The sequence below is a fragment of the Ammospiza nelsoni genome, chromosome 1 (assembly GCF_027579445.1).
Source record: "Ammospiza nelsoni isolate bAmmNel1 chromosome 1, bAmmNel1.pri, whole genome shotgun sequence".
In the NCBI taxonomy this organism is placed as follows: domain Eukaryota; kingdom Metazoa; phylum Chordata; class Aves; order Passeriformes; family Passerellidae; genus Ammospiza; species Ammospiza nelsoni.
Genome location: NC_080633.1, coordinates 135,998,361 through 136,021,458, shown reverse-complemented (window position 1 = coordinate 136,021,458; position 23,098 = coordinate 135,998,361). Strand labels below are relative to the sequence as shown.

General features: G+C 35.5%; 1 protein-coding gene across 9 annotated transcripts in view; it reads left to right on the top strand.

The window, feature by feature from the left end:
• Positions 1–23,098, top strand: part of WWP1 (WW domain containing E3 ubiquitin protein ligase 1) — a 58,907-nt gene that overhangs the window by 16,063 nt on the left and 19,746 nt on the right. For 3 of the 9 annotated variants that reach the window (XM_059486045.1, XM_059486053.1, XM_059486061.1), the window contains exons 2-9: positions 6,748–6,838; positions 10,468–10,606; positions 12,835–12,959; positions 15,735–15,872; positions 15,970–16,036; positions 18,079–18,260; positions 21,088–21,439; positions 22,691–22,786. In XM_059486045.1, the coding sequence (XP_059342028.1) occupies positions 6,769–6,838; positions 10,468–10,606; positions 12,835–12,959; positions 15,735–15,872; positions 15,970–16,036; positions 18,079–18,260; positions 21,088–21,439; positions 22,691–22,786 (1,169 nt within the window). In that variant the 5' untranslated portion in view covers positions 6,748–6,768. Of the gene's footprint in view, positions 1–6,747; positions 6,839–10,467; positions 10,607–12,834; positions 12,960–15,734; positions 15,873–15,969; positions 16,037–18,078; positions 18,261–21,087; positions 21,440–22,690; positions 22,787–23,098 lie in introns of those variants that run through there. The other 6 variants (XM_059486077.1, XM_059486071.1, XM_059486094.1 and 3 more) reach the window with 6 other exon arrangements.

Genomic DNA, 23,098 nt, shown 5'->3' with positions numbered 1-23,098 from the left:
AGTTTTCTCTCTTGGTGAGTGTGCTCTTTTACATCTGAGTGCCTTGATTCTTCATTAAATATCTCCTCAATTACTGGTTCACATCATCAGGCAATTTATAAATGTGTGTTTGCTGCTCCAATGATACTTCTTAACTTTCAGCTTTACAAGAAATACCTGCACTAGATGCAATCATTTTCAAATGAGTAATGCAATTTAAAATGTGCCTGCTTAAATTCTATGAATAAGTAATTATTCTACTGACTGAAAAATAAATAAATGAAATATTCACTGTAGTTGTTCCCTTTGATTTCTGATGTTTTAATAGCATTTTGAGATTTGGAGAGTATTGTTCACAGAAGTGTAAATTTTATAAATGTTGTTATTGTTAAGGAGACTGACTTCCGTGAAACTGTTGATTCATATGAATTAGGAGATATTCATATGAATAAGGAGATCCTTTCATTTTTTAATAGACTTCTATGTTGTCCATGGAATGGTTTTGCTTGTGTCTTCTTTTGTCCTAATCAATCTGTAGTTACCCAAAATAACATATGACAACTGAAGTAATATCAAAGTATCAGCTGTAGAAGTTAATAACTAGATTGTACTCTTCCAGTTGATGTAACAGTTATGTATGAGGAGGGTGGTTTAGAAAGAAGGGTTGTGATCACTGTGGTCTTCGTGGGGTTCTCCAGAGTCTCAGTGAATTTTTGTTGTCCTGGAAGTTTGAGGCTGGGAGTGGTATTTGTATGTATTGATGAACAGTTCTGAAAAGTAAAGCTTCACATCCTTCAGATCAATGAAGTTTAACCTAGACTTTGAATAAAGAGGTGTAGCAAGTTCATATTTGGGAATGTGTGGTGATTGTAGCCATGTCAGAATTAATCCCCTCATTTTCAGGAAGATTATAACTACAAAGATGGTGACTTACATTGCTGTATGTAATCCTCTTTTTAAGATTATGTAAAGATAACCTCAAAGATTTTAACCCTTAATTGACATATTCAAGAGCCAAACTGGGCATTTATTTTGAGAGACAAGAAAAAGGGATTTAAGCATGAGGAAAAAAAAATTTGTCCATGATGCAAGAAAACCGTAAATCTTGCCCCTATGCCATAGTGTTCCCTTTTCCATTAGTGGTAAGGACTTGCATTATTTGAATTCTGACTTTTGAAATTGTTTAGTTAAAAATCCTCATCTTTCAGTGTTTCTTCACTGTCTGTTTTTCTTTCTAATGGAGCCTTTTTTGTAAATTAGATCAAGAAAATACAGGTATTTTGCTTTTGACATTACCCTGAATGTGAAAACTGCTCAGTCCTCCTAATGGAGTATTTTCACTTTGCTTGGTTTAATTGGCATCCCATGCATTTCTGCAGATCAGACAATGTGTTTAGTTGAAATTTTGTTTATTTTTGGCCGTGCAGATATAATTTCTTCTGGCTCATCAAGACGGCAGGTTGCTAGTCCTTGAAACTTTCAGATTTTCAGTATTGGAAGAATCCCTACTAGAACTTCCAGAAATCTTCCTCAGGTTAAAAAAGGTTTTTCCTCTAGTAAAGTAAAAAAATGATGGTAGTCCCATCTTCATGTAAGTCTGTCAGTTCTTCTACTTATGGGACTTCTTTATTGTCCCTGCTTAGTTTCATTCAATATGTGCGTGGTATCTCTGCAGCAGCCTTGCTCCCTAGAAGCCCAAGATTTTTGGGAACATTTATATCAACACTCTTTACTTCCAGTCTTTGTTAATTTTGGACTGCTCTTTCATGGCCTGTTATCCCAGGAGAGCTTTTCATGTCTTTTACTTGAGTATGACAATCCATACTAGTACCTTACAAATGTCGGTAATACTGTTTTTGTCAGCACTGCAAACAGTTCCTGTGACAGAGTTCTTGTCTGCTGTCTCACCTCACCTCTGCTCCCTGCCGTGTCTGCACCAGTAACTATTCTGTCAAAGGTTGAAGGGCCAAGTTTTGGATTATGCTTCTCTTTTTTAACTGTGCAGCAGCATTTGTCATATGTTCAGACCAGCCTTTAGGGACTAATAGATGTTCAAAGCTCTGGATAAAATAATTAATCTTGTACAATCTAGTTTGGCTGACTTTCCTTCTTGAAGGCTTTGTTTACCTGGAGTAAAAACATGTTTGGAAATTAGTATGACCCAGTGTGCATCAGGCAGTGAAGACTTTTTTTTTTTTTTTAAATATTAACATTAGAGTGGCTTTTTGGATCTTGAATGAAAATGACAAACATTGTCATGTGAGCAGGCTGTATCCTGAAAGAATCAACCTTCATCTGAGCTGATTAGGCAATAACCTGTTAATTTAAAAATGTCAGTAACTGAGTTAGTGATGAAAATAACTGATGACTAAAGCCTTAAATAAATTAAATGTTTCCTTTCTCTTAGTTCCCAGCCCGTTCTTGATTTCTAATCAGTTAGGAAAGGATGAGTGGGCTGCAGCTGTTAGAATCTTTGGAACCTGATGGAAACTGTTAGAATCTTTGGAACATGATGAAAACAGAATCAGTCAGTTCAACTAAATTGCTCTGTTCAGTAAAGCCCTTTTCAATATAAACCATGACACAAAACTTTATGTATTGTTGTTAAAAATCTATGTTTATTTTTAAAAGTTTAAATGCTTTTAAAAAAACTTTCCTATATTTTAGTGTGTTTTCCTAAATGGTATTTGACATGCATGTCAGTATTTAGTTTACAGCATAGCGAAAATGTGGAACTATAATAATTGCTTAGGTGTAAATGCACCTAAGTGTACCTTATTGGCAAGAATATAAAATAGATTTCTGTTATAGAAGGATGTTAATTCAGCAGGGTCAGAGCAGAACATTGGGGGACTGTTGTTGTGGGTTGCAGTCATGCCCCTCAGACGACCACAAGCCTAACTTTGTTTCATTTCCATCAGCTATTGAGATCTCCCTCACAGTGCAATAATTTCTCCCAGGTATCGTGGTCATTTTTTCTTTCAAGAGGAATGATGCAAAGCTAAGTGTAGTGAATTCTTGCTTCCCTGTTATCAGAAGATTGACAAACGTGTTTGCCAAATGGAGTTAGCAGCTTAGTAGCTTGCAGAGCCAGAAACTCAGGTTTAGGCAAGTGGTATTGCAGATAAATCAGCACATGAAGTTTGAGGAGATTATACAATGAACTGTCTACTCGAGAATTCTGACACTATTTATTTATTTCTGTATTTATTTTGTTTCGCACATCCTTGGTGTAAAGTTAAAAAAAGGACAAAAATCATCCAACCAACCAAATGAAAACCAACCCCCCACCCCAGCATTTTAGATCTACATAGGTTAAACAGTTGAAGGAAAGAAATAATCATAATTTGTCAATTACAGAGGTATGCCTAAACTAGTTTTTTAATGTGTGTTTAGAACTAGATTGCAGATCTTGGTTTCTTGGGAAGAATTTGAATTTATTTGAGTTGTTTGCATGTGTTGCTTTTATGATTTCCATATCAGTAGCCTCCAAAGTGAGGTGTAGAAGACCATCCAGTGGAATGTGTGAAGAAAATCTAGGACTTATATTTTAACTGAAAAATAAGAAAGAAATTAAGCTTTATTTAATATTGATACTGGCACCCTCTGTAGGTCTGTATGTTGCATGGTCTGTGTCACGTTTAGTTCATGAGGTGTCCTGAAGACAGATTTAGTATTGCACAGTATGATGGGGTCACAGTAACACCTTCATTTGTTCATTCACTTCCAGTGTATTGTGATGGAGGCAGTTTACTTGGGCCCAGTTAGGAGGATTTGTGGATTATAATATTTAGTTTTTACAAAGTTTTTACAAGCAAACCCTCACAAAATAGGCAAGTAGCTTAAAAAAAAATCCTGCAAAGAGACCACGGATTGAAGATAATACTAATAATATGAATAATAAGAACATGGCAGAGCTGATGCTTCTTCTACTTCTAGCTTGAGCTCTTGGTCAGGTGTATTAAGAGATAAAACCATTGGCTATTAGAGGTGACAAGAAGTCAGCCAAAACAATTTGGTTTATCAAGAATGGTATTTCAAATACGGATGTACATCCGCTATTGGAAATGATGAACATTGTTTCTTGAGGTATCAGCTGATGATAGTATGAAGCCATCACAATTAGCAAGGCATTTAAAAGCTAAGCACCCAAAACATGAAGACAAGCGTACAAGCATCTGCAGGTTTTTTCAGCAATGTTGAAGTCATGATGAACTCAATCCAAGATTTTACAAGATTTCACTAAACTTAGTGACAGGTCATTAGAAGCCTCTTTTGAGATTTCTCAGTAGCAGAAGACACAGATTCTGTTGGGGAAGCATTTCCTCTTCCTGTGGTACTATAAATGTCTGAAATAATACATGGTAAACAATGTGGTGACAAACTAAAACACATTCTTTTGTCAGCAGATACTGTTGGAAGATGTCTGGAAAACGTTGCCAAAGTTCTGAAGAAACAAATATCAGAAAAAATTACACAGTGGGAGAGGCTTGCTCTACTGACACTTGGATAAAAGTATAGGTGTTTGTGGTGTGGCTCGACTTATGGTGATTGCTAGATTCTGGGTCCATAATGAAATTCACAAAGAACTAAGTCATTAGGGAAAGATGTACCAGACAAGAGACATTCTTAAGCATAAATTCTAAACAGTGTCTTCTTAAATAACCACATTTTTTTACAAAAGTAACCACAGATGGAGTGGCTGATTTGACCAAAGTAAAAAAGGTTCTTGGCTAAGGTTACAGGTTGGGCACAACTTGCAGAATTCATTCACTGCAACATGCATAGGCAAGCAACAAGAAAGTTGGAGCCCTAAGTGCACAAAGGGCTGCAGGATGTCATTATTGTGGTTCATTGTATGAAAACAAAACCTTTAAGTAGTTCAGTATCCAACATAATCTGTAATGACACTGGGTGTGACCAGGAAGATCTTGTGTACTGTGCAGAGGATCACTAGTTATCATGGCAAAGTGCTTAGAAGAGTTGTAAAACTTGAAGATTAATTACATGTTTTATCTCACAGAAAAAAACAAGTGTTACGAATTTCCTGACCTGTTTTGTGATAACAGTTAGCAGTATGCTGACTATCAGTTATTTAAAAAAAAAAAAAAGACAATTAAGATACTTCACTTGAAGGTCAAGATGGAATTTTAACAAGTGAGAAACCTATTGTTTTTTGAAATAAACTGATGCTATTGAGAAAGTATTTTGAAAATGGATGTTTTGAAATGTTTCCTAGTGTGATTTTTGTTGCCAGAAAAGATGTGTCATCTGTAAAACCTTCTGTATTTGTAGACTTAAACTTGGAAGCAGAATTTCCTTATCTGCTTAAAAGTCCTCCCAGTTAAGAGTTTCAGAATCTGAATTTTTTTATAGAAGTATAAAAATGTGCCTTCCATTGGTTTACAATAACAAGTGATTGATATCAGGGAAGATGGAAAATTATGGCCATATTTCAAGAAAAACCTTTGCATAATTAGTGGATGAAGATGCAAAATGAGTGTCATGATTTACAAAGTGTAGCCAGTGATGCACTTTGATTTGGATGTACATATCTCTGTAAAATATGTTTTCCAGCTATGACAGCCAATAAACTGAATTTGAAACTAGGCCTTCAAATCACTGTATTACAAAGTGCTAAGTCAGCATTTTAAAAAATGCTGAAGAATATTCAATCACATGGGTCTTACAAAAAAAACCCCACTTTTTTTGGTAAGAGCATAATGGTTTTTTACCATTAAAATATTTAAAAATACTGTTTATTTCATCTTCATTTCATCCTTTTAAATTTCTGGTTTTGTACATTGTAATATATACAGGGTGTATTAGTAAAATGGTACATACATTTAATGTAGAACTAACTACACATGTACTGGGGGAATGTACTCAAAGTTTTCATACTTCTAGAAGTGCATGATCAAAAAGGTTTGGTGACAGCTCTTCCCATATTGTTAATTGAAACCAGTTGTATTCACCAAAGCAAATATGTGGAAGTTCATCCAGATCAGAGAAAATCTATTTTACACTTATATATTCTTTTTGTGTGAAGAGTAGTTGTCTGATAGAAACAGAATGTTTTACTCCTGGCTGTGTTTCAGGTGTAGTAGCTCAGGAGGACAGGAGTGATGCTGTTTGCAGGGTATGTGCTGGGATGCCCCAGCTGGGATCTGACACACTCAGTTTTAGTTGCTGAGTGGTGAGCTGGGTGTCCTTGTGAAGCGCTTCCTGTCTCAATAGATGAGGGAAGTGATTTGTGGGTGGACAAATCACCCACAGTGATTTGCAGTGGGGCAGGAAGCTGGTGGCAAATCTAGGGATAGAATGCAAACGTTTGTCTGAATTGCTGTCATTACTGAGTGTGTTGTTCTGGTGACAGCATGATTTTCGAGCATGTAAACATTTCAAACGTTTTGTTCTTTTGAAATTGTTGGTGCTCAGCTTATCTGAAATCAGACCATAAGTATGTTTTCTAGAGAGAGAATTATTGATGTATCACAGCTGAATTTCTATTCTTGCCTTACACAGTTGTTCTAAGCTATGTAAATATATATGTTACTGAAGTGTCTTGGCATCCTTAGGTGTAACGTGGGACAAATTTCCAAAGTGATTGCTTTTTTTAGCTGCTGTTATGAAATAATGTGTTCTGCTGTACCTAAATAATACTTGGTAACTTCTTGATTAGTTGAACATTTTATTTTTATTTAATAGCTGTAGCTGATATGCAGAGATAAGTACTTTTTAATAAGCGATCTTGTTTGCTTTTTTTAGGCTGAAGCCTAAACCTCTGACATGGCCACAGCCTCACCAAGATCTGATACAAGTCACAACTGTAATGGAAGATTACAGATGCAAGTAACAGGCAAGTAGTGATTTGTGTCATAGAGATTTTTACAGGAAAACATATGTATTCTACAAAAGCATTCCTGGAAGTGAGTGTAAAAATGAGCTAGTTAATATCTTAATTAATTATATGAATGTTACAGTTAATAATGTGACTATAATATATGTAGGTGATTTGAGGCTAAATAGAGATTATACAGTGAGTTGCATGATAGAGTTTAATAAATCTTCAAAATAAAAAAAAGGTATTTTGTACAACAGTACAGAACAATTGCAAGAAATTTTGCTTGGGAACAAGTGGTTAATGACTTGTATTCTGAAGAGGGAACACAGATTACTGAAATTCTAGGAAAAAGGTGGTTGTAGTGAACCCCAAGCTGAAAATAGGTACAATGTTTTAGTGAAGGTGGAGAACTGGAGGAGATCACAGAATTTGCTAGCCCTTCAGAAGATTAAGTTCTTTCATTAAATATCAGGTAAATATTTGTTGAATATAATATCCTTAGGGCCACTGGTTAGACTTAACAGACATATGGAATAACTTAGGTTGGAAAGGGCCTTTGGTGATTCCCTAGTCTGATCTTCTGATGAAGGCAGGGCTACCTTTGAAGTTGGATCAGGTTGCTCATTTTTCAGTATCTCAAAGTCTGTAGATTACCAGCTTTACTTGTGATAAGCCATGTCAATTTGAATGTGTTTCCTTCTATCCAGTTACAATTTGCTGTGAAGTCTCTCTTTTTCCTTTTGCTCTGCTGGTGTTCATAGTTTGAGGCAGAAATAAGCCATCCCAGTATCCGTGGAAATTTCTGGAAAACAGTCTTGGAACTTTCTGATTGTGCTGGGGACACTTTTTCAATAGTTGTTGAACAGACCAAGAATGCATTTTGCTACTGATGGACGAGGACTGGTCAATGATGTGACAATTGTTGTCAGTCTGAGCTGCTCTGTCTGTGGGATGGCAGAACAGGACTGGGGTTTCCTGGTTGTCTGAAGATAAGCAAAGTGCATCTAAATAAGCAATAGCTAATAGTGACAGTGTTACCACAGTTAAAAGTAAAAATGTTACCAGCACATAGGTAAGATACTGTACATAAATACACCTACCATAAATATATATATGTGTATTTATGTGTATAAGTATTATTTTACCATTGATAACTAACTTGAGCTTTCCAGGGATTTTGAGAAATCTGGGAATGCTGAAGTAAAAATGGATGCTGAAGTAATAATGGAAGTAAAAATAGGAATATATTAAAGCTATCCTGAAAAAAACTTGGGAAAAACATGAGTAAGATACCACATCTTAATAAAGGCTGCATCTAAAGAAAGGTGCATCTTGCTAGATGATCCAAAGATGGCCAGGTTATCTGAGCAAGAGTTGAAGAGTCCCCCAAATGGATATTTTATGAAATTAGATAAGAGAGGAGCCTCAAAAATTATTAACCTTATGTAAGGAGCACATTACTCAATAATGTGATGAATCATCAAAACTGGCAATGACTAATAGCAGAGATGGAGCTGCCTGTAGATTGAATGTATATATGTAACTGTAAACTGACTTACACAAATGACCCTTAATTTCAGATCTGTGTCTACAGAAATGTTTTTTTGGTTTTTTTTTTTTTTTTTCTTGTGCTAAGCTCCTCCTTATGTAAATAGTCTTGTATTTTTCTGGTATTGGGACTGCTTTTGACTCCAAGAAATCTGGGTCAGGGCTCAAATGGGAAGGAGTCTTTACAACATTTGTGGTTAGTTTTCTGAAGGTTTAGTTCTCTAAACCTAGTCTTTATTGCAGGATCACAGGAATGAATGCCAGTGGCATTCTGAGTAGTAGGAGGCAGAGGAGTGTGGGACTGTAGTATTGCTGACCTACACTGCATAATTATGTGCAGTTTTGTTTATGCTGCTGTAGAAGCTATAATTATTTCAAGAACTATACTTAAAAAGCACTTTTATAAAGGCAGCAAGTATCATAGACTCATTTTGCAGACAAAGAATTTGTATGGAGTGGTGACTTGAGTTTGGACAGATACAACATGTTGTAGGCATGCTTTGCCATCAGTATTTGTTCAAATATTCTTGGTGAGATCTTGTCTTGTTCTTTTGGAGGTATTGCTGGTATTATTACTTATTCATAGTTTTTTTAAGATGTCCTAACCAAAAGATGATCATGGTCTCCTTTTATGTTTTGGGACTCAAAAATTACTAACAACATGTAATCAGACAAAAGAAGGGGAAATTAGGAGGAAGCTTGAATATAATTATTAAATAACTGTGTTTTAATAAATGTTGTATTTTCCTTTGGAAAGTAAATTCTGGAGGAAAATGTGGAAGAAGTAGAGGTTGTCAAAGCTTAAAAACATCATGATTTGAGATGAAAAAATATGACTTGTGTGTGGAATTGCAGTTTCAGTTTACTACAATCCAGCTTTCATCAGCTGGATGAAAGCCTTTTATAACCCATGATGCATTTCTAAGGCTGGGCTTTTCAAATGTGAGGAAGTTAAGTTTGCACCTTTTATTTGAAACAAGTAAAAGTCCATGGCTAATTCCTTTAGAACCTTGGATGGTTGCATCCCACTAACTTTTAAGTGACTAATGTTTATGTCTCAGAATACTGCAATTCAGAAATACGTCTCCCTTTCAGTTCAGTAAAATTCCACATTGAGTTAGCAAGTACCATAAAGGACAGGAAGGGGAAAGAATTATTTTCAAATGTCTGAAGATACTCAGCCTTGTTTTAGTTTGCAAGTGGAGTAAACAAGAACCACACTGAAGCAAGGGAGGAATTAGAGAGAAGGCAGAGCCAGCAGGTAAATATAGTTGAGAGTCCATTCTTGTGGTCTTTTCAAGACACCATCTACCTGAAATAGAATTTAAAATCTTGGCAATTGGGCTGCTGTTGGTTTTTATAGTGACTTCCTCAACTGGGCATGGAAGAGGATTTATGTTGAGGAGCACAGAGGAACTGACCACTGATTTGGACGGGAAAGTAGCTTCTTTGGTCAGTGGTGTTTCTTAATTTTTGAATATTTACCTGAAACCTTTGAGTTCATCTGCAAAGCTGTTTAAATAGATGAAAACTAAGAGTAGCTTTCTTAATTGTTACCAACTGATGTGTAAACCCAGAAATTCAACCATGCAGTAATACAGGCAAAGAAATGAAGCTCTCTATACAGGCTTTCCTATACAGGGACATTTTGAAATAGGCGTGAACTGCATCGACTTTCATAACAAAATATAACTAAAAAATAGTCTGTCTCATTATCCCTCAGACGCATCATCAGATATACTTAGGCATTTTTCAGTTAAGGGAAGAATAGGGAGAACAATGAGAAAATAACCTATGTTATTTCCAGCGTTTAGCCCTAAAATAATTGTGCTGTCTGTACAACCAGTCCTGCCAGTGTGTGGTGAAAAGAGTATGTGACACTTGGTTTCAACTATCTGACAAAGCAGCTTTTGAAAATAAAAACTACTAATAAAATAAAATGGTAATTTTTGCATTGACTTCTTTCTGTTCAGCAGAAGTGTTGTAGGTGAAGAAAAACATTGCCTTGCAAAGTATTTCATACAGTGTGTAGGCAGGACATTTTCTGTTTTTCGGCAACCGTATGCTGTTGGAGATAAAGCAATGTATTTTATTAGTTTCTAGTGCCAAACTGAAACGGAAAAAGAATTGGTTTGGAACAACTTTCTACACGGAATTAACCGCAGATGGAGAAATTAAGAAAACAGCAAAATCAAGTAGTTCTTCAAATCCCAAATGGGATGAGCAGCTGACAGTGTGAGTAGATTTTTTGGTTGTTTGATACTATTTATTAGACAGACATTGCAGGCAAATATTTACTAAGCTTGGCTGCCTACATAGTTTGCTCTGGCTGTTGATGTTTAAATGCAGACGTAAGTTGGTATTTATCTCAATTTTTTTTTTTCCTGAATCCTTACAATGTTTTGAGAATATTTTTTTTCCTGAATGTGTTACTTGCATACAGTGGCACTACGTGATATAGTCTTGATATTTGTCAGCACTGTGTTCAGCATACATTGCTAGAAAGACTTACTAATTGTAACCATGTCATTCTCAACATTAGAAGGAAAAGTCTCAACTGGGTAAGTAGTAGTTATGAGGAAGCACACTTCTTCCTTTGAATTTCCCAGTGAAGGGATGTGCACACAAAAACTGCAGTTACCTCACACCTTTCCCTGATATTTGACTGTTTTAATCTTCTTGTGGTTTAGTTTGGTTTAACTATGCTAGGGATGTAGATATGCCTGAATAGAACTCCATGAAGAGCTGGCGGTCTTGCTCTTGGTTAGAATGCTTTATTCACAAGCAAGATTATATTGGTTCAGACTTGGTTCTGGGAACACCATAGCTCCTATCAAGTGGTGTTGAGCCTGGGCCAGTACATTTCACAGCATCTGACATGTCTGTGTGCAATAGCCAGCTTTGTTAGCAGTAGGAGCCATGCTAGATTCCAGTAAGTGCTGGAGAGTAAGGAGTGGTACATCTTTGGGGAACTCTGCTTGGGAGCACTTACTTACTCCAGACCTGCTCAGAAGCAAGTAGGTATTCCTGTGCCTCAGTTCTTGGTATTTAGGTTTAGTGAACTTATTAGCCTTTGCGGTGTTGCAAAAGAGAATAACATCGTCTTGGACCTGAGGATGATTTCTGGGATCAAGAACTAGAACAATTGCAGAGCTATCAGTATACTCACAGAGAGCTGAGTTTCTCTTGAGGAGCCAGGTTTGCTTTGGCAGGATTTGGTGATCTGATAGAAATTAGTTAAATTGCAATGCATGGTAATGGCAGACTCATTTCATGAGTATTGCTTACTCAGGGTCTTACCCTTATATGTATTTTTAAGGTATTCTGGCCCCCTCTTCCTCTGGCTATTGGAATAGTATTTGAGGTTAAGTGACCTCTCTGGCTTACCAAATTCCCCTCACTTCTGTGAGTGAGCTATATATTTGTGTGTGTAGGTGTTGGAGACTTTTTCCTTTACTTTGTTGAGCTGCTCTTTTACTAAGACCTCCCTTAGAAGGCAGCCTATTCAAAATGCAAAAATATATTTGCTTGTATTTCAGCAAAAAATATCCAGCTTGTCCAACATGTTCAAATGACTGTAGAATTAGTCCTGTTGTTGGGAGAGTGGGGCTTGTTTTTATTATTAATCTCATCATTGCTGATACAACTTTTTGTATATATTAGGTCAATACTTATGGATTTGTGGCCTTTGACTTTTTGCAATGAAGTGCTTCTCCTCCTATTTTGCACAGCTAGGACCACCTTCGCAGTACTAGACCCTGTATTACACGAGTTACTCTCCAGGACCTAGCATAGCTTGAGCAGGGGAGAGATCAATGCCAAAGCTTGTCATAGTATTACTGTAATTGGGTCCTTTACCTTCTGCTTCCCTCCACTTTTTACTTTAGCTTCATCATTTGAATTTTCCTCTCTGATTTCTGTGAGTATGCCTTATGGTTATATATATATTTGTGGATTCACAAAAAATGTTTATCAACACTTCCATGGCAGGCTGATACCTGTTGAGTGGGCTCTTGCTTGAAAATAGATGCTTGGTTGGTTTATTCCTTTTAGAAAAATACATACTATTATTCTTTTCAGTGACATACAAATACACTTCCCACCTTTTTCTCCACATTTAATAATGCAAGTTTTTAGCTAGAACTCTGGAGGAAGAGGGGAATAAGTCTTTCATAAATCAAGATTTGTTTTATATAGCTGAGATTTGAGCTGAGTATAGGTTATTCTGATGCTTCTCAAATTCCTTAGGCTATCATAGTAATGTACTTTTACGTTTCATCCTAAGTGTAGATATTATAGTGTTTGCAGTTCTTAGTTAAAAATTTCCCCTTGCAATACAAAACTACACTTCATTAGTATCAAAAAATACAATGAGAAAGTGAATAAAGTTCAAATACTCCTAATAACAAGAATTAATTCCTAAAAATCTGTATATATCTTTTTAAAATTTATTTTTTATGCAGGCATGTGACTCCACAGACTACGCTGGAATTTAGAGTGTGGAGCCATCACACTTTAAAAGCAGATGCTTTATTAGGAAGAGCCACTGTAGACTTGAGACAAGCTTTGGAAGTACACAATAGAAAATGTAAGTTATCATGAAGGATATTTTCAATAAAGTAAAATTATTACTACTAATCTATATATCAAACCTGCAACCAGACTACTAATTATACATGTAGTGACAACTGACTCTCAGTTGATATCTTTACTTGTCTCTTCTAGAGATATCTGTGCTATTGAGAGCATTTTAAATGTAACACTGGGGTGTAATACTATTGAAGCAAACAGTAGAGTATTAGTTGCTGAAAGTAAAAGCAGAAATTCAATGTTTTGTAGCAAGCTAGTAACCAATTTGATAGAAGATCTGTTTTAGATTTGGTAACCAGAAAAAAAAAAAAATTTGGTAACCAAAAAAAACTTTCAGAAAAGCTGTGTAATTTTTCAAGTTTTTCTTCTCTGGAGTCACTAATAGAAACTCTGGATATTTGTCCCTCATAATGTAGCTGCCCAGAGAGCAATAAAAAGCATTGATTAATGAAACAATTGTGATCTTCCTTGTAGTACATTAGAAATTGATCGTTCCATGTAACTTCTAATATTTTCTAAATATTTTTAATAGAATAGATCTGATTTGCTATTCAAAATTTTTTTTTTTAGTACAACAAGATGGTGAATCCACACTTTAAATTCCACTCCAGAGTGGCAGTAGAATTCCAGCTAAAAGCTAAACCAAACTTAACCTTTCTCACAAGTTATCTATATATAAACCTGAGGTGAATGTTTTGAACAGTGGGGATAAAGAGAAAAAAAAAAAAAGCTAAATTTTTCTGATTCTTACAGAAGATTGAAATAGCATCTAATATTGAGTGGGTCTTCTTTAACTGTATTGTAATGATTCAGCATCAAATTTCATAGGCTGAAAATTTTCTTTTACTTAAGAAAACTGTATCAGAATAAATTGGGTTATAATAATGTTAGCCACAAAAAATATTTCTAAATACTTTCTACAGATTTCTAACAAAATTTCTAACAAAATATTTAACATTTGATTACTGTAGATCCTGAGGAGGTAGGATCTAACAGCTTGACAAATTCTTTCAGGGAATGGTTGACTGAGTTTGCTGTACATTGCAACAAAAGTAATTTATGTGCAATGTTTCTTGTTTGAGCAAGTCAGTAGTTAGATACTTACTGGGTTATCTAAGAATTCACTGGTAGAATAATCTGACTGGTAACCTTAATTCATTTACTTATTGATACCTATTCTAAAATGCAGCACTTGAAAAGGTTCTTTGCTGATGAAAATGGAACGGGAAGTCCTCTGTATGCAGAAACATTAGAATTAATTTGGTTCCTTTTTCTGCTAAACACCACAACTATTAAATTGCTGCCCACACACCTCACAGTGTTCTTGCCAGCTCAATTAAGCTACAGCCAACAGCTGATCTGGTTTAGGAAGATAACCTATAAAATAGCAGAAGTTAAACCAACCACCCTTTGCAAAACTTAAAAAATGTGTTAATTAAACAATTCAGTGATAGGTTAGTTTCTTCTCTTCTTTGAGATAGTACTTTTTCCCCAAATGTGTATTGCTAAATCAGTAATCCTGTAGATTCAGGAGCTTTGTGCTTGCTGCAGAGGGGTGAAGTCCCTTAAAATCCATTGTGGCACAGCAGTGTGTGTCTGCTGGTAAGTGCTGCCCAACTACACTGTCAAACCTGCTCTTTCAGGTAATAGCTTGGGGGTATGTGGCAGTAGGTTATAGCAGCCTCCCCTGTTTTCATGTTTATTGTTCACTTATGATGCATGCTAAGAATGAAAAAAAAAATGGAAATGCTAGTTTAATGCATAGAAGTGCCTAGTTTAAATTTAACTTGGAATGCTATGATATGGAGGGAAATATGATGGCATGTCTTTAAAAAGTAATCTTTTAATCTGAGAGCACAAATACTGAAAGGTCTTAACCATTTTAACCTGATTAATGTGAGCTCCTAGCTGACCATGTTTGGATTTATGACATGTAGCTTTAACTGTTGTACTTGTAGATGTTGATTTAGTGAGAATTACGTAGCATCCTCGGCATGTTTTACCTCTGGATTATATATGTCTCTCTACAAATGTGTGTGTTGCTTGTCAGTCAGATTGAATTATTTTACTGCCCCATCAGTTATCTCAAATTTTCTTTCAGTGAAAATAATATCTGATTTAACTTTTGGTTACCTGAGGCATACTCTGTTACGCTTTAATCCTTGGAGTTGCAATCTATGAAAATGCTAGTAAGGATTCATTTAAAATAGTTTTAAAATTGAGGGAGGACACTGTGCAGTCTTTGCATTTTCATCTTCCTCAAAGAGATGTTTTTTTCAGTGATCTTTTAGAATTAGTTTTGAAAGGTGCTAAGAGAAATGAATATAGACTCTGGTTGTAAAATGAAGGGTTCCCAGTGACTTTTTAATATTTGTTTGTGTGGTTCAGAAGTTGTTTGACTTTAAGCCATCACATGTTATGTAAGTAGTGCATAATTTCCAAAGGGCTTAATGGAAATGGCAGACCTGGGAAATCATTAACAACAAAGTACTGAATCCACAATGATTCTTTAGCATACCTATAGAATATACAATGTAAACAGACAGTTCTTTTTAAAAATAAAGTGTGCATGTACACACAGCAGCTGTAAATATATACACCTCCATAATGATTTCTGCTTTGATTTGAAGATCTCTGATGTTCAGTTTTATAGATCTAAATGCATGCATCACATTTGTGTTTTGAAGATCTCTTTCAATATTATTTAGAATTTAATTTTTCCTCTATCCCTTCTTTCCTTCTTGTCCCCTACCCACCCCAACTCCATTTTTAGTGGAGAAGGTGAAAGAACAATTGAAACTCTCTTTGGAAAACAAGAGTGGCATGGTGCAAACAGGTGAACTGACTGTTGTGCTAGATGGTTTGGTTGTTGAACAAGAATCTCTTACAAATCTCAGTTCATCAGCAACCAGTAAGTTAAAATAATTAAGTCAGATGATAATATTTAGATTAAGATTTCAAACTGATATAATAGAATATTTCTGTTGAATTTGTTTCTTACTGTTCAGTAGAAGTTCAGCAAAATGGCGAGGCTGTACATGAAAACAGAGATGCTTCAGCAAGAAGTTCATCCAGGTTGGAATTTATTTTTGTGTGTTATGCGATATGAAGTGTATCAGCAAATTATCAGTTGAAATGTTTGGGTTGTTTGTGTTCTGGTGGGTTTTTTGTTGTTTTTTTTAATGGTTTTGAAGAGGAGAGATTTTAGCTTTTGAGGTCTAAATTATGTTGCCACAGGTTTTAGAAACCTTATTTGTTTGACAGTTACATAGTTTAGTTCATTTGGAAATCTATAAAAATGCTGCTGCAGAAATTAGGGGAGCAGTGGCTCAGTGTATTTTTATGTACTTACTCAATTTATTTTCTTTTGCTGCTTAAAGAACCATTTCTATTAATGTCTAGCAGCTTTTTGCAATGTAGCACCTGAACGGAAGGAAGAGGGAAAAAAAAGCCTGAATTACTTCCTCCTCAGCCTTTTTAAGGTCATAATCAGGAACTTAAGAGACTTGTATTGAGTTTCACAAGCAGTATTTGTAACACTGAGGCCAAGGCCTATTTCCTCCTGAAGTGGCAAGAAAAAGATATTCAGACTAATTAAGAGCTTAATTCTTGGTTTCTCTACCATTCTAACCAGCTCAAGGGCTGGCTGGAGAGAAGTAGGAATAGATTTTTTTGTCCCCTCATCTCTAGTAAGACAAATAGGTCAATTCAGATCAATTTAATGTTACTGGTCTGCTCAGTTACCTTGTGTGAACCCATTTCTGTTTAAGTTATTGACACCAACTGGAGTGAAAAAACATCCAGTTGCTATGCATTTGAGTGGCAGGGACACATTTGTCCTTCTATGCTTGACTTGATTCTTTTTTTGAATTTGTGGATATTTGTCTCTCTTCCCCAATGGATGCTCAAGATGATTGAGTAAGAATAAAACAGTGCTTCTGCTTTTTTCTTTTTCGTTAGAAAAAATTGGGACTGCTAAAAGTGATTTGAAACCCATCTGCATACCATTTTGAAGCAGTAGTAACAATCATTTGTTTTCATTCAGCTATTGTTGCTGGAGATAATCTCTCTCACTGGGATCTTGCTTTTGGTGTTGATATTTTAACTTACTGCAGTTTTCTACACAACTATCCAGCTGTGTTGATTTACAGTTTTAAAATTAAGAGATGAAGAAAAGATTTAAGGTAGCTTCTCTCCATGTCTTTTGGAGTTAAATTGAGTTTGCAGTCCAGAGCTGATCAGTCTGTTTATACTGATCCTTTGGAGTTAGGTAAGGTAGCATGGAAATGCTGCTTCTTCCCTTTTTACTCCACAAAGTTGGACTTCTATCTGTTCTGAAATTTTTTTGTGAGATAAAATAGTAAATAATTTCACTATTTAACCACTACTCCTTGAGGTGATAAGTAGTTGGCATTGAGTGTGATTTTCAAAATATGTGTCTCTGGTGGATGGCTTTAAGCATTCTGAAAGAGATTTAAGTGAAAAACCAATGTACCACTGTAACTGAACAAAACTTTCCATTCACAAGCCCTTAAAATACATTTCTCCACGTGGCCTTGCAAACACAGAGCTGCCTATGTGTAGTTGTCCTCACTATGTCCCATCTTGCCAATGCCTAAAGAAGCTCATCTTATTTTCCTTTTACTGAGGGAGAATTTTGTTGCTTTCTTATGTTATGAGTATTTTTAGTGATATTACTAACAAAACCAGTTCTTCCTCTTTCTTAATGAGAGAAAAGGCTTTCCTGCTCATATCTGCACTTTGGAAGGGTCCCTAAGGCTGTTTTGGAAGATGCAGCAGGTGCATCAGTCTGTTCAATTAAATTCTGATATGTCATTAAGAGTAAAAGGGAAAGTAAAAATGGAAACTCTTACCTGTTACAAGTATCTGAAATCCTCAAAACCGATTATTGCTTTTTTCTTAACAGTCAAGTGTGAAACCGAAATAATTATCTAGGCTGCAAACACCAAGACATAAACAGTTGTGAATTTACCACCATTTCTTTATTTCTATAGGATGGTTTCTATAGGATGGTTTAGTGAAGCATTTAGTTTAGTTATGTAACCATTTAACATGTTGCTTATAGTAACCTGAAATCATCTTTTATTTTTACCAAGATCTGCTTGTGACATTTCTAATGGGATAGACAATCAAGTACCTTCCAGCTCTGCAATACAGAACACGTTCAGTGTGGAAGCTGTTAATGGAGACAGCACACCATCTCCTAATCATGTTGCAGCCAGACCCAAAAATACACCAGTACCAAAACCACTTGAAGCTCAGCCTGTCGATAGCACTGGTAAGAGAGAGTTATGAGAGCGTGTTCCATGAGGCTTTTTTGTCTAGTTGTATCTCAAGTTGAGCTACTTTTTCTAGGAACTTTTTGTTTCTAGAATTCAAAAGTACTGAAAGGATGTGGCTTAAATTTATAATTTTGTGTGCCCACTTCTGTAAATTTTTTTGCAGTAGACCCATTCTTAAATATATTGAGTTTCACACTTTATCATAAGTTCTTTTCTCTGATGAAGGAAGATCAAAGTGTCCAAAATCTTTCATTTTTCTGTCCTGGATGATGAAACCATATTACTGTTTGTCTGGAGGAAAAATCAGGTTTCTTTCAGAATGAATTTGAGTACCTATGGTTAAATTTTTCCTGACATTACATAAATATGATTTAGGCAGGAAACTGCTGTGCTCTGAGTTGAGATGTGTTGCAGACTTTCTGTGCCTTCAATTTTTTTTCATAAATCCTATTTAAAAACAGCTAGTGGCAAATACTGAATTTTGTTTCCCTCTTAAACACCAAAACATTGGTTCTGACTACAGTTCACTTTTGGTTCAGTGAAACTATTTTTTTGATTTTTGTTCCTCTGGTGTCTAATACTGGCTGTGCTTTGTAATCCCTTTGTCTTTTCTCAGCTGTTTGGGAGAGATTACAGTGATAGCAGAGAGAAAAGAAAACCGTAAATAGAAATAGGCAAGTTGTTACTAAGTGGCAGAACAGAGACTGTCAAACTCTCTGTAATAGACTGGTATATTTGGAAGATAACAGAAAGAATTATGAACCTTAAAAAGTTATAATTAAATTAGGTCTTCTCTGAAGCTTTTCTCTATTTGGAGAACTTTATTTGATTCCCCTCTCTTTTCAGCTCAAGGCTAGAGGGCATATATGTTATTAAGACATTGCTCCCTTTTTCTTCAACAGCAGAGAGAGCCATTTGAAATCTGTATTAGAATAGGGTAATTGAAAAATAATTGATTTGTTCAAGTGGTAATATTGATGAAATCATCACTGACCTTGCACTGAGGCATTGATATAGGAGTAATCAACTACTCTACCAGTGGATGAAGATGTTTTTAAGGCAAGGCAAGATCTCTGGCATTTTTTGATGACACTTTATTCCGCACTGTTGTGCTTTAGCAGTATTGTAATTTTATGTGATGTTGCCAGAATTGCTGTATTAGGCATAATTGGTGAAGTAATCATCTGATGTAATGTTTTATACATCTCTTTTGGAGATGAACTTACTAATAGAGCAGATGATTTGTTCATTATTTTGCTTCTAACTTTGTTATGTGATCCTCTTCATTCTTTAATGTGGATGAGTTGAATTTTTTAAATGGAAGTTGAAATTTCAGTTGGCTTTTTTCTTGTGTAAATTAAGTTGTTGCTAGTATAAGCAGAAATTTGAGGAAGCGTGATCAAATTGCTCATAGTTTTCATGTCATGCTGAAACAATATAAAATCTTGATATATATTATGTAGTTAATTTCTTTTGTGCCATCTGGAAGCAGTGTGTGTTACCCTGGAAAAGTTTTGTTCAAAAAGTAGTGCCTTTATAGAACTTAAAAATCTGTTGCCTGTAAAATCGTGCTCATGCTTATGCTTACGCATATCAAGAAAATTCATATGGTGTAGTGATAATTCTTTAAGGAAACTGACTTGCTTGTTTAAATTCTGATGACAGAATTAAACAAGTGAACTCTTTAAAATAATGGAACAACATTTTATAGGCACTAATGTAGGATTAAATTTTGCAAATGTGTATCAGTAAGGTTAAGGGTATAGAATTAAATTAGTTTCAGCCCTTAGCAGGGTAAGGTGATAATATACTGTAAGGTAAGAAAATTGCTTGAAGCGTGTGTTGCATATCCTTAGTCCTTAAAAAATTGTTGCAACTCTAAAACAGGTACAAGCTACTAAGAATTGTCACTGTTTGATGTTGATTAGTGGTGCAGAAAATGAAAGTGCTGAATGATGTGATGCTGCTTTTTTACGGCCTTGACTTTTAATGGATGTCCTGCAGACTGCTGTACCTGATGTCACTTGTCTGAGTTAGACAAGATCTGGATGTGCTGAGAGACTGTTCAGTTAAGCTCTGCAGATGATTGGTGTATTGTTTGCCAAGTGGGCTTGGGACTAATAAAGCTTTCTTAGCATCCTTTGTCTGTTAATCCATGCCTGCTTTAAACCTTTTACGAGATTGTGCTTGATTCAGTTTGATGGCATATTTATTGTTCTATAAAAGATAGAATAGATTTACTTTGTAATTCTAAAGTAATTTTCTTCAGTCATTGAACTATGTAAGTTGTGTTAGCCAATAATAGTTTTTATTTTTTAATCCCTCTTTTGGAGGGGGATTTTTTTTCCAAGTTGCACAGGTGTAGGGTTAATTGTACGGTTTGGTATACGTCAGCTCTGAAAAAGAAAAGAAATTATCTGTAGGAAATGCCTCTTAGTTTTCCAAATCTCATAGAGTAATCTCATAATACTTGTTTTCATGTCATACTGATTAAGATTCTTTTTTGAACTTCACTATAAATTCAGAGTTTTAAAAAAGGCTGTACAGTTTTGTGGAAAGCAGATGGGTGCCTCTTGCTAATCTAGACTGAGTGCAACATTGAGTTGACCAAGACATGGAGAAACTAATAGATAACTTCATATATATATATATATATATATATATATATATATATATATATATATATATATATATGTATATATATCCGTATGTAAAGGGGAGTACAGAGATTGGCTTCCAAAATTTACTCTGGAAGTTGGTTATTTATTTGTAAAGTAAATCTCATCAGATTCTGATACACAAATGTTATTTCCCATTCCTCAGTTAATGGCGAGTCATCTGCCTCTGCACCTGAAGCTGGCAATTCTTCTATCTCCGAGGCTCCGACGGGTTCAGATGAAGCTCCTGTGTCTTCAGCAGATTGCACTAATGATACAGCAGAACCTCAGTCAGCAACAGAAGCAACTAGTTGTTCTGAAAGCCACACTTCTGCATTACCTGTTGTGTCTGCTGGAGTAGAACCTGCAGCTGCCCCAGAGTGTGCTCAGCCTAGTGCTCGGAGCAGCGCAGCAGCAGATGCGGCAAAGCCGAGGGAATCCTCTTCCATGCCAAGTGCATCTGCAGAACCTGTGAGACAGCAGCCTGGTAGTGCCAGTACAGAACCTTTGCCACCAGGGTATGTTGTTTTGCTTTAATGCTATCATTTTGTGTCATCTAGATGTGCATATAAAGAAACAGAAACTTAATTCTGTAAAGGGGTTTTCAAATACAGGTGAGCTGACTGAGATGGGGTTATTTGATCTAAAATGAGATTTGTACTGCTGCTATAATTGGCTAGTCTTGTCCCAGAAAGTAATAACTGATAACTGATTTGCTGAGATGGTATTGTGATCTTAACAGACAAACTCTTGGGTGTAACAGATGTGAAGGCTTTTCATTTGATATTTTCAAACTTATTTGGGCCATAATTATTTATTCCTTTGTTTCTTAGTAGTAGGGACCAAAGCACAAAGAAGTGAAAATGACTAGTCTATAAATGCTTGTAGGTGCTTGCTGTGTAAGAATGAGTTCAAAAATGTTATAAGTAATATTTGATGTGTATGTAGGAATGTGCTAAGAAGAGCTGGAATATTTTAATTTTACTAGATTGTTAGAAATTGCTTTAGTAGTCTTTAGTAGTAGCAGGCCAGGTGTTCTGCTTACATTTTCAGGAACCAATTAAGTGTTTATGTAAGAAAAATAAATATATATCAACTGTGGACAAGCACTTCACCTTTCCATCTAATGTTTCTCCTGGTTTCCATGCCATTTATACATACTTTTACTGCATTGTGGTAGTTCTCAGCATTATGAAACTTCAGCTGTTGGCCTAGCTCCATCTTCAGCGTAAGATTGTTTCACAAAACCAAATAATCCCTTGGGATCAGATACAGAATTTACCAGGATAGGAAATAGAAACACAGGTAAAAGAGCTGATAGCACACACTTCAGGTTCACTCTGAAAGATGCTGTTTGTTGGATATTGGGAACAGAGCTTCAAAATGTAAACACTTTCATTTTTGAGAGACATGAACTTGGAAATGCAAAGAATGCATCTCTCTAAGCATTTTTGGAATGAGGCTTTTTTAGCATCCAAGCATTGAGCAGATAATTAATTGACTTTGTTCCAAACTTAAATATAATAGAAAAATGCTTGTGAATATTGATGTATGCTCATTATGTGCTAAATCCTTTAAAGTCTTTACGGTGATATCAGTTAAATAGGAAATAACTGATCTGTATTCTGTTATGAATTTTCTTTGGTGTTCGAGAATGGGTTTTGGACCATGGTATTTTAACTCAGTCCCAAGGTAATTTAATGTCATAGTGGGAAGTTCCAAGGATGTATTTGCATCTTCACTTATGTGCAAGTCTCTTTGTCTTGAAGGTGGGAGCAAAGAAAGGATCCTCATGGTAGAACCTATTATGTTGATCACAACACACGAACTACAACATGGGAAAGACCACAGCCCTTACCTCCTGGGTAATGTACACTTTTGAATTAAATATGATAAACTTACTATATTTTTGTTTGTATGTTTGTTGCTGGAAACAAACAGCAGCTCATCAAAACTGAATTCTGTATCATATATTAAGAGATTCTAGCTTTCATTTAATTGTATAAAATTGCAGCTGTTGTTACAGGAATGTAGATATTGGATATGTCACTAGGTTTGATCACTTGCTCAAATACAGCTACTAAAGTATTTTGTTCTTCCTTTAAAACTTAAGCATGAAATAATGAATATTTAATCACCTTCATTTAGGTGGCACCACTAAGTGTACTGCACTGGTT